Raw genomic sequence first — 12,153 nt, forward strand, 5'->3', positions numbered from 1 at the left:
TCGATAGCTAGTGGGAAGCAGCCGTATAGCACAGGGAGATCAGCTAGGTGGTTTGTGACCACCTAGAGGGGTGGGATAGGGAGGGTGGGAGGGAGACGCAAGAGGGAGGGGATATGGGGAATATGTATATGTATGGCTGATTCACTCTGTTATAAAGCAGAAACTAACACACCATTGTAAAGCAATTATACTCCAATAAAGATGTTAAAAATAAATAAACAGCTAGACAGCCCCGATCTGTCACACACTACCCTGCTTCATTTTCTTCATGGTGCTCGCGCTATCTCAAATTATTATCTTCTCATTTGTTTCCTGAACACCGTTCCCTGCTCAAAAGAGCAGGAATTTTGTCTGTTCCTCTGTGACACCTGGATCAGAGCAGGTGCTCAGTAAGCGTGTTGAATAAACACAGAACACTCGCACACGTTTATGCAGAGCTGTAGCTACCTATGTTACCCCACACAGATGCAGAAAGACAACGGGCTGTACACACTGCATCTCGCACCATCCCCGACGCAGCTTCTCTCTGGGAGCCCCATGCCCTAGGCTCATCTGCTCCTCCGTCTACAGCAGGCCCTCGCCCCAGTCAGTCCAGAAGCTGCGGGAACCGTGCCGTCAGAGCCCAGCGGTCCCCCAGCTCAGGGCTCTCACTCCACAGCAGGACAGGGAGCCTGTCTGTCACCCGCTCCGCAGTGTCACAGGCAGCCCTTAGCCTTCGAAGTCCCCGAGTGTGTTTCAGGCCTCTGCTGGGCTCCCCGGCCCCTCTCCAGGAGCTCAGTTATCAGAACATGATGTGGCAGTAATCTGCCCTGGGATGCCAGGAATTGGGACCCCCCGAGGCACCCACGTGGGAGTAGCACTCAACCTTTGTCTTTCCAGAACTCTCTCGGAGAGAACTGGAGTGCAGCCAAGTGGGGAGATGGGGTCCAGGGCGCTCCTGCTCACCAAACGGTGGCACCTGAGGGTCTGCTGGTTTGGGGGACGAGCTGCTGGATTAGACTTTTCTTTGAAACTAAATCATCCTGCAACTTGCTTTCTTGTCTCGACTCCCAGGCAGCTATCTGTGGACCTGTCACTGACTTCTTAGATGCGACACGACATTTCAGGATGTGGCTCTGCCGTTCCTGAAATGTTGCCATCATGCTCCATGATGCCACGACACACTGTGGAAGCCCCCCGTGCGATGACGCTGTTTCTCCACGGCAGCTACCAGGAAGTACGCAGGATGGCTGGGTCGGTGGGCACGTGCGTGGTTACTTCTCAAATTACCCTCCAAAACGGCTATCCCCATTTACACTCCCATCCCCAGTAGAGCCTATCGAGCTCCCCAAACCCTCACCAATGCTGGATACCCAGTTTTAAAATTTCTCCCAGTCTTATTATGTGACGATTGGTGTGTCATGGAGGCTTTAATCTGCATTGTTCTCATAAGTGGATCTCACTGCTCTTAAAACCTTCCAACTCGAACACAGACATCATAAAAGCAGGAACAGCATCTTAGCCCTGTCTTCTCTTTGCAGCCCTTCAACAGTTCTGGCCATTAAAATAAAAAGAAAGAAATGAAAGGGACCTCCCTGGCGGTCCAGTGGTTAAGACTCTGTGCTTCCAATGCAGGGGGCGTGGGTTCGATCCCTAGTCAAGGAACTAAGATCCCACATGCTGCAGGGTGTGGCCAAAAAAAAAAAAAAAAAGAAGTTCTGGCCATAAATTGGGGGTTAAGGCAATGGCCTGTGGATGCTTGAGGAGTTGTGCTGAGGAGCAAGGTTTTAGGTGGCTCTCTATTCCCAGCACTAACAGCGTCAGGTAAACAGTAGGTACTCAAGAAATGTTGAAATGAAAAAAGTGATGTCCAGGAGGTGCAGCTGGTCTAGATGCCACCAGCACAGAGGTGACAGGAGACTGATGCAGGTGCCACGGGAGTTCACGGGACAGGATGAGACATCCATCCACTTGTTTGTTCCCAGTCTCCCCTTCCCTGTGTCCCTGTCTTGCCCGTCAAGAGTCTACAAGGACCCCTAGCTCTAATTTTCTGACTGAAAACACAGCTGGCCCCATCCTTAGACTTTCAGCTTGAAGAGCTACCAAGAAGTTTCTGCAAGCCCTGGAGGCCTGGCAAGCCCCACTGTCCTTTGTCCTACCCCGCAAAGGTCCCTTGAGAAATGCCCTCTCTCTGTACAGGAACGGCTGGAGGCAGACACAGGCTCTGGGCAACAAGCTTGGCTGAGCAGCAGCTTTTAATTTCACAGCTCACTGTGCCCAAAGCCCAGCGCTGACAGATGCCACCAATAAACACAGCTCAGCGGCATTGGGAGAGGCTAAAAATGGCCTCTTCCCCAGCGTGCATTCACCAGCCCCATCGTCCATCTGCACACCCCAGGGTTCTGGGCTGGTTTCGTTCACATGTGTGTGTCTATGTAACAGTTTTACTGTGATGTCGTTCAGACACTGTACAGTTCACCCATCTGAAGTATACAACTCGGTGGTTTTCAGTATATTCAGAGAGTTGTGCAAACATGACCACCATCAGTTTTAGGACATTTTGTATCACCCCAGACAGAAAGCTGCACCCGTTAGCAGTCACCCTCTGGGCCCGTTCTGCCACAGAAACGAAGCCTGCAGGAGCTTGTGGGCTTTTTAAATGAGCAGACAGTAGATGCCCCAGGAAGGGTGGCACACTGCATGGCCAGCATGTAGGGACAGCATGTCCTGGTATCTGGGGATTGTGCCCGGAGAGCTCCCTTCAGGGCACGTCAGCCATGTTTGCATAAGACCTGGGCACCAGTCACTATTCAACCCCTGGCTGGCTTTGAGCTTCGGGTCAATCTGGGCGGCTGGGGGAATGGCTTCTACAAGGAGGCACCCTCTTGCCCCTGCCACCCCTACACCTCTGTATCCTAGGAAAGGCCCTTATAAAAACCCATCAGATCTAGGCATTGGTGGGTTGGCTTGCCAGAAAAGCCAGCGTGATTCCTGATTCATTATTCATTCTGGCCCGGAACTAGGGCAGAGGACATCTGTTTTGCCTGCCTGTCAATCACTCCCTATTCTGGTTCTCCCCCTTATCGTTCCTTCGGGGAATCACCTCACCCCCACACTCAGTCTGGGTGGCTCAGTGGAGCTAAGATAACTGGGCACATCACCCAGAGCCAGCCAATCAGGGCTCCGGATCCCTCCAGCCACAGTGATTGGGGCAGGGATGAGCATGTGACCTGCACCTAGCCAATTGGAAGTCTGTCTCAAGATCACCCCTAGGCCAGTAGAGGAAAGATGCTCTTTCCTCTCGGACTGCTGGTCTGGTAGAATGCTGGCCTGGGCTGCTGGGAGCCAGTGAAGGAGATAACAGAATAAGGAGAAGGAGGGGGGCTGTTCCATTGTTTGAGCCCTTCTGACCTCCTTGAACTATTCAGATGCTCCCATAAATACCCCTCATGTTTACTCCTATCAGGTGGTTTTCTGTCATTTGCAAAATTTGCAAGGGAGGTTGACTTGCTTATTACGCTGATTGAGCTAATGAGCTACATCTCACATGGGAAGCATCAGACACAAACCAAGGGTGGCTCCAGCCCATGATAGGGGGCATCCTCCCCACACCCCACCTCTCCAGGCCTTCTTCCCCCAATACACCCCTAATTCAGGTCTCAGATGCAACTGGGAACAGGACGAAAAAGGCCCCGTCAGGCCAAAACTTGGGCAGCAGGCCTCCAGGAAACCCATATGGCTCAGTTCCAGCTGTCTTTCGAACACAGGTATGGCCCCAATGACCTTCCCCTCATTGCAGAGCTTGGGTTCAATTCTTTTCTACATAGACCCTGGGGTGTTTACTGGGTATCGACTGTGAGCTCCAGAGCTAGCCCTGAGACGCTTCAGAAATAAGAAAAGTAGTATTCATACCAATCCGGACCCACTCCCTCTTCCTCACTGTGCTTTCTTGAAAGGGTTTCTTAGCTATTCCCTAATAAGTGCCAAGTGTGAGGGGAAACCTCACAGGCATCTCCCTTGCCCGCCCCCAGGAGAGGAATCAGCTCTGAGAAGGAGCTGGGGGAGGATGGAGGCTAAATACCCAACAGATGTTGAGGATGAGTCACAAGTTTTAATCACCCAGATTCCATCCACCTGCCATGCCTCCCTCCCCCACAAATTGGCCACAACTCCCACAGTCATTCCAGAAAATGAGACACCTTTACGGGCCCACCCCACTCATCCCACACTCCCACCACCAACACATCTGTTGTCCCATCAGAGCACAAGCCCTAGGGAGGCCCCAGAAAAGGCCCCATTAAAGTGTCAGGAAAGTGAGGGGGCTTTGGAACCCCACTTTCCCCCTTCAGCCCTCCTCCCTGTTTTCTGGGTGTGCCCCACACTTGCAGGCACCTCCACTCAGTCCTGCTCCCTCCTCTCGGGGACCACCCCCCCCAACCACATCCACAGAAAAAAGTGACCAGGATAACTCTTACTAAAGTGTTAGTGACTGTTAGAGATGTAGCATGTCCCTGAACACTCTTAATATGAGTCCAGCAGAAGGAGGAAACTCCAAGGCCGACAGCAAGCCCAGGGATGCACAAAGAGAATTAGTAACAAGAAAGCCTGGCCCATTGTCCTGGGCCCATTTCCCCACTATGTACTACTCTGAGTCCCCTCCGACCCCACCCAAAAGCTGTAAGACACTATTCACTAAAATTAAGGAAAACTACAAATGTTATTTATTTGGTAAGATTTTCTACTTCAGTGTTTCCCAAAGCATGGGGCATGTACCACCAAGTTTTAGATGGTACCTGAGTGTAACACTAGATGATACTGAATCACATGGTGAGAAGTCATGTTTTCTGTTCTTTCCATTCTCCTGATTAAGTCAAGGAGAGAGTCTCAGTTAAATGCTAGGACACCTTTAATGCCTCTTGAGATCTGCTCATCTCCCTTTTTACACACATACACACGCTGAAGAGAAATAGCAGGCCTCAGGAAGGAAGATTACTGACTTCAATAAATTAGACAATGAAAATGAAAATCTAATTTTACACTATTTCCTCTTTCCTGCAATTGATGCTGCTTTTCCACGTATGGTGGTGGAATAGTTTCCTTTTAAAATAAATTAATGTTTATTTAAGTAGAAAAAAAAAGGAAGGATGGATTTAAAATGTGAGAAAATTATCATCCAGGTGATATTGGACATGGTAAAAATGGTGTGCATGGGACAAGAATGAATGCAGTTTGAGAAACACTGATCTTTTCTAAAGGGCTACATGCTACAGGGCTGCATACCTAAGAACTGCTGTTCCCCTGGTCCTTACCTCTTGGCTCTACATTCAGGGTAAGGCCCGGCAGGGCAGGGATATGCCATAAGAGACCACTGGGCAGAGAAGTAAGATGGTGGCAAATTATTTGGGGGTTTGGCAAACACCCCAATCTTAAACACACAGCTCCTGGCCGTTCCTTACCAGCCCCCAGGAAGGAGGAAGTGGGGAGGGGTGGGAGGTTGTTACTTTTTGTTTCAGGAAAAACAGGGACAAGAATGGTGTGCAGAGGTTCAAATGGACACCCCCAAAAGGCATCCGACCTATGGAAAATGGGTTCTGCAAGTGGCAAGTCATGGATCTTAACTCAGTCCCGAGACTCTCATTGCCCTGTGAGAGGACCATCCACTTTTCTCACCAGAATCCATTCAACCTTCTGGTGACAGTACCCTGATTTTCCTCTGCGAAACCATTCCTCTCCTGACACTCAGCTTCTAGGCTTTCATTGACAGCCCTGGGGGTGGGCACAAGGCTCACAACCAGCCAATCACAGCGGCGCATTCTCTGGCCACAGCGATTGGTTCAGAGATGGGCACGTGATCAGTGAGTGCCAGTAGGACCCAGTGAGACTCTTGGAAGAGAGGAACGTGCCCTATTTTGCTGGGAATGCTAGAAATAAAGATGTGAGCCTGGAGCTGCTGGGGGCTCCTACCTGGAATCTGAGAATAAAAACAGCACAGTAGAAGGCATAGGTGAGAGACAGAGAGACACTGGGTCCTGATGACATTGTCTGAACACCTGGATTAAGCCTTACCTGAAGTCAGTGCCAATGGACCCATTCCTTGATATGAGAATATAAATTTCCTACTGTGTTAAGAAGTACATTTGCGTTAGGGTTTCTTGTAAGCAAGAGACTGAGCACAGCCAATGAGGTGCAGCAGCCGATACCGTTTTCCTCCTCCCTGGGTCTGAACGGTCATGAATACCCCACCCCCACAAGGAGGAAGGGAACGCAAGGCGAGGGTGACAGCCCTCACCTCCATGACAGATTTCCCTTTGGCTCCCCCATACCCGCCACAAAGCTGGGCCCCCAATTACCTCGAGCCGTTGCTGATGAGAATACTCTCCCGAATCGTCAGGGTGCAGTAATACCATACCAGCAGGAAGTTAAAGACTTCGTCTGTCACCCTGGCATAGAGAAACAGCGCCCGGGAGGCGGGGGCAGGCATGAGAACCAGGGACGGCTGTCCCCGCCACCACAGCTGGACAGCAAACCAGGATGAGAACCGCCCACAGAGGCATGCCTCCAGAAATCCCCAGTGACCCCGGGAAGGCGGCGGCGTGTCTTCTCTCCACCTAGAATGCCCATCCCCCCCGCTCACCTTTCTACATGAATCCTACCCGCCCTTAAGGCTCTAGCTGAGGTTTCCCCTCCTTCCTTGACCGCTCAGCCCACGACAACCTGTTTCCCTTCTAAATTTGACATCTGTCTGATATGAAATTTCTGGTGGGATGACAAGAGAAGGACTTTAAGCAGGAAACCTAATTTGCAATTTTAAACTATCTGCAGTGTTAACTCCAGTGTAAACTCCTTCCATCCCCTTAAACCGTCTGTAAACTTTGCTGCACATACAAAAAGATGAACTTAAGAACTCCCTGGGCTTCCCTCGTGGTACAGTGGTTAAGAATCCTTCTGCCAATGCAGGGGACACGGGTTCGAGCCCTGGTCCGGGAAGATCCCACATGCTGCGGAGCAACAAAGCCTGTGCGCCACAACTACTGAACCCGCGTGCTGCAACTACTGAAGCTCGCATGCCTAGAGCCCGTGCTCCGCAATGAGAAGCCACTGACCGCAATGAGAAGCCTGCACACCGCAACGAAGAGTAGCCCCCGCTCGCCGCAACTAGAGAAAGCCCGCGCGCAGCAACGAAGACCCAACGCAGCCAAAAATAAAATTAATTAATTAAAAAACCCCCCCTGCCTCCTCTACAGTGGGCAAAACAGGCCTTAAAGGCAGGCAGAACATGGCAGCTAGAGTCGTGCTGTGCCCTGGTCAGAGGGGTGAGCCTTAGACACGCTGTGCATGACCTTGACTGGCCTCAACTTTGCCATCTGTACAATGGGAAGGTTGACCCCCTCCATGAGCATTCCTGGGTGAAGGATCCTGGGACAGAGCCAGCAACAGACAGCCCCTCAGAGGGCTCCCCCGCCACTGGCTCTCTCTGACGGGCCCTCGATAAAGACTCTATCTTTGACCCCAACAGGAAGCAGCTCTGTACCTCCTGGTGTCACACAGATCCATTTGTCGTGGGAACAGAAATGACTGCATGGGGAGGGAGAACACCCCCGATCTCCTCCATTCTATCCCTGAACTGGGAGATCCTTTTCCCCAACTACAAAGGCCCTGGGAGAGAAATAGGAGGATACAACTTTAACAATAATAAAAGACGTTGGGAGACGTCTGGGAGAGTCTGTGAGAATGAAGATGAGAGACTCCTAATTACTTAAATGTGTAAAGTCCCCAAAGAAGAGATGACAGTTGAGTAGGGCCTTGAAGGTTAAATAACGGAAATGTGCTTTCATTAGTGTTGATAATAACTAAACTTGACCTGTTGAAATGGATACTTGTACCTATTATGCTCACTTATATTGTTCCACTTTTTATTTATTATTTACTTAGTTGTTATCTTTTGGCCACGCCGTGTGAGGCATGTGGGATCTTAATTCCCCGACCAGGGATCGAACCTGCATGCCCTGCATTGGAAGTGTGGAGTCCTAACCACTGGACCGCCAGGGAAGTCCCATGCTCTGCTTTTTATTTTGTAGACAATTATAGCACAAATGCTACATATTGCATAAATGTGTATATTAAAATATCTGTTTAAATCTTAGACCAAATAATCAATTTGATATACTAAATGCTATCTTTAAAAAAGACATTGGAAGGTGTCTTTTAAGCTATGTGACCCTGTTTCATGGTCACAGATGACAGACTCTCAGCCCCGCTGAACCACTGCCTGCAGAGGTAGTCTCGGGAGGGTCAGGAACAGACTCTGGAGACACGGGGCCTGAGTTCCAATCCAGACTCTGCCTCTTCCCAGCTGTGGAACCAAGGACAAGTCAGTGATTGTCCCGTGCCGTCACCTCCCCATCTGTAAAGTGGGGAGAGTCACAGCACCTCCCGGGTAAGCTGCTGTGAGCATCAGCTGAATTTAGAACAGTGCCCGCAGCCTACGAAGGGCCACAGGTGTCCCCTGTCATAATAATTTGGGAAGCACCACAGAGCGCCCAGAGTCCAAGAAATGAGTCTCATATGTCTAACTCTGAGGAAATCAAAGGCCTACTTGACTTGAACAGGAAACGGGGGAGTAAAGACAGCCCCCCACTGCAGAGGGTCACTTAGATATCTCCAGACAGGAGGCAGCCCCAGAAGCCAGCGGTGGTTACCAGCACAGTTTCCACTGGTCCCTTCCTATATCAGTAAAGAGAGGAGTGAAAATAGTTTTATGGCCCTGGCACGTTAGGGACATGCTTGAGGTGCTGGTCTCAGTCTGCCCTGCCAAAGTGTTTGAGTTTCCTGTTGCTGCTGTAACAAATGAGCACATACTTAGTGGCTTAAAGGAACACATTTATTCTATTACAGTCCTGGAGTCAGAGTCTGAAATAGGTCATCAGGTCAGAGCCGTGTTCCTTCTGGAGGTTCCAGGAGAGAATCCACTTCCTTGCCTTTTCCAGCTTCCAGAGGCTGCCCGCATTCCCTGTCTCATGGCCTCACATCACTCTGACCTCTGCTTCTGTCATCACATCTCCGACTCTGACCCTGCTACCTCCCACTTATTAGGACCCCTGTGATTACACTGGGTTGCCTGGATAATTCAGGATAATCTCCCCATCTCAAGATTCTTAACTGAATCATCTGCAAAGATCTTCTGCCATGTAAGGTCACGCGTTCGCAGGTTCTGAGGACTGGAACACGCACATCTTTGGGGACCATTATTCAGCCTGACACACTAGGCGAGCACTAACTACTGGGAACTTGCAACGTTGCAGGCATTTTACGTGGATGATCTCTCTGGACCCTTGAACAACCACACAGGGCTGGCTCTCATGGCAGGTGCATGTACCCCACCCATTCCCATCTGCATAGCTTCCAACAGCTGGAACGTGCAACTCCTGGTGCACCTAGGGGCTTTCTCAGGCCACCAGAGCTCACCCTGCCGGTGCCAGAGGCAGATCAGGAGGGCAGGGGGATTAACACTCTCTGGGAGTCAATCCTTCCTAGACTGACAGCAGTCAGAGGATAAATACCACCTGCTCCCTCGCCCCTCGGGTGGGATAACTGAGACACATCCTTCGCTGTCCCACAGTTCCCCAGCAGCACTGAACTCCAGGTGCCCAGAGGATAACCCTTCCTTGTCTCACTTCCATTCCCCTACCAGTGTTTCCTAGGATCACCTCCCAAATAAACTATGGGCACTCAAATACTTGTCTTGTTGGGGTGGTTTCTTCTGGGGGAACCCAAACTAAGACAGTACTACTTCCCATTTTACAGATGAGGAAACTGAGGTTCAGAGATGAGCTGCCCATCCAGGCCCCCTCACCTGCCCTATTTTTAACCCACAGAAGGCATAGTGGGCTAAACAGTGTCCCCCCCGCAAATTCATATCCACCCAGAACCTCAGAATATGACCTTATTGGGAAATAGGATCTTTGTAAATGTAATTTAGTTAAGATGAGGTCATACTGGGTTACTTTTTTTTTTTTTTTGGCCATGCCGCATGGCTTGCAGGATCTTAGTTCCCCGACCAGAGATTGAACCCGGGCCCTTAGCAGTGAAAGCGTGTTGTCTTAACCACTGGACCCCCAGGAAATTCCCGAGGTCATACGGGGTTAGGGTGAGCCCTAAATCCAATGACTGTGTCCTCATTATAAGACCATGAGAGAGACACAGGGAAGATAGCCACATGACGACGGAGGCAGAGGCTGGAGTCAGTCTTAAACCAAGGGAACGCCAAGGACTGCCGGTCACCATCAGAAGCTGGGAGAGGCAAAGGAGGATCCTCCCCTAGAGCCTTCAGGGCGAGCACGGCCCTGTCAACCGTGATTTCAACCTTGATTTCAGCCTTCTGGCCTCCAGAACTGTGAGAAAATATATTTCTATTGTTCTAAGCCACACAGCTTGTGGTGCCTTGTTACGACAGCCCCAGGAAATGAATACAGAAAGGGATGGGAGACATGGAAATGCCAGGCCCTCAGTGAGCCTTAGATCTCGACAACACACCACAGGTTCGTCCTTTGAGGGCCCTAGAGGCCCCAGGGCAAGGCAATCTGGTTGCACATCAAGAACTTCTACCCCTTCCAGGGGGCATGTGAGCAGGCATTACTGGCGTGAGCAGCCTTTGCCCTCCAGGGAAATGCGCCAGGCCTGAGGCAGCAGGCCGCCACGGGCCCAGGGCCTGAAAGAGCCTTTGTTTGGACACTCAAGTGGGCAGACCAGCAACTGGACTCCCAGCCAAGCGCCTGTCAGGAAATAAACCCTTGACACGTGGGCCAAATGCCCAAGACACACTTGGGGAGAAAAGCCAGGGCCAGAGAGAGGGACGAAACCCCTGGGGCAGCGCAGCCTCAGCTCACTGGCCTCGTCCTACGCTAACAGAGCAGCCGGCACTCTCAACCACAATGCTGGGTGCCAGGCACTGGGCAGAGCCACGCACCGTGTTAACACACTGAATTGTCATGACAACCCAGGGAGGCAGGGCCTGGTGTCACCCTCGTTTTACAGATGGGGAGACTGAGGCATCCAGAGGAAGCTGCCCATGGCAACAGCCAGTAAGTTTCAAAGCCAGGATTCAAACATGGGCAGTCTGTGGTCAATCTATTTCCTTCTTTCTTTTCTTCCTTCCTTTTCATTTCCTTCCTTCCTTCCTTCCTTTCTTTCTCCCCACCCTACCCCCCACTGCCTTTCTCTTCGTAACTGAGATACAATTCACATACCATAAAGTTCACCCTTTTAAAGTATACGACTCAGTGGTTTTCAGTATATTAACAGAGTTGTGCGTCCATCACCACTATCTAATTCCAGAACATTCTCACCACTCCAAAATAAAAACCCATGTCGCCCTGAGCAGTCACTCCTCGTTTCCCCTCCCCCCAGCCCCTGACAACCACTAATCTGTTCTCTGTCTCTATGGTATCTGCCTGTTCTGGACATTTCACACGAATGGGTTCATATAGTAAGTGACCTTTCGCCTCTGGCTTCTTTCACTCAGCATCATGTATTCAAGATTCATCCATGTTATAGCATGTGTCGGTACTTCATTCCTTTTTGTGGCCAAATAGTATTACATTGTATGGGTGGACCACTTGGGCTCTTTCTCAACTACTACGTTAAAAGGTCGCTTTAGCAGCCGTTTAGTAGATACTTGTTGGGCAGATGTAGGCTATTTCCCATAAGAAATGGTCCTTCCTGGGCTTCCCTGGTGGCACAGTGGTTAAGAATCCGCCTGCCAATGCAGGGGACACGGGTTCGAGCCCTGGTCCTAGAAGATCCATTTTTAAAAAATGAAAGAAAAAAAAGAAATGGTCCTTCTTTACCCTACACCTTATCACACCAAATGCTGTAGATGCAAGAGAGACCTTGCATCCCTCTCTCATGGCCCTCTCCTCACCCCTGTATGTCCACACACACACACCACCACACCCCATCACCTGTAGTGAAGGACAAATCGACATGCCACAGCACCCAGGAGCAGGATGATGGTCAGGTAGAGCTTGAACTTCTCATACTCATCCTTGTAGGCAAATCTGCAGAGACAGACACCCCCAGGAAAGGTCACATAACTATAGCCCACCTGGGGGAAGGACCCTGACCCCATCAGATCTTGACCTGCTGATCACACTAAGGGAGAGACTTTGAATTAAC

At 50.5% G+C, this 12,153-nt stretch overlaps 1 protein-coding gene across 4 annotated transcripts in view; it reads right to left on the reverse strand.

The window, feature by feature from the left end:
* The window catches only part of TMEM120B (transmembrane protein 120B), a 43,363-nt gene that overhangs the window by 4,909 nt on the left and 26,301 nt on the right, over positions 1-12,153 (reverse strand). For all 4 annotated transcript variants that reach the window (XM_024758653.1, XM_024758652.1, XM_024758651.1 and 1 more), the window contains exons 5-6: positions 11,940-12,035; positions 6,330-6,419 (exon numbers count right to left, since the gene is read on the reverse strand). In XM_024758653.1, the coding sequence (XP_024614421.1) occupies positions 6,330-6,419; positions 11,940-12,035 (186 nt within the window). The remainder of the gene's footprint in view (positions 1-6,329; positions 6,420-11,939; positions 12,036-12,153) is intronic.

Source organism: Neophocaena asiaeorientalis, unplaced genomic scaffold (genome assembly GCF_003031525.2).
Source record: "Neophocaena asiaeorientalis asiaeorientalis breed wild unplaced genomic scaffold, Neophocaena_asiaeorientalis_V1.1 scaffold77, whole genome shotgun sequence".
Lineage (NCBI taxonomy): Eukaryota > Metazoa > Chordata > Mammalia > Artiodactyla > Phocoenidae > Neophocaena > Neophocaena asiaeorientalis.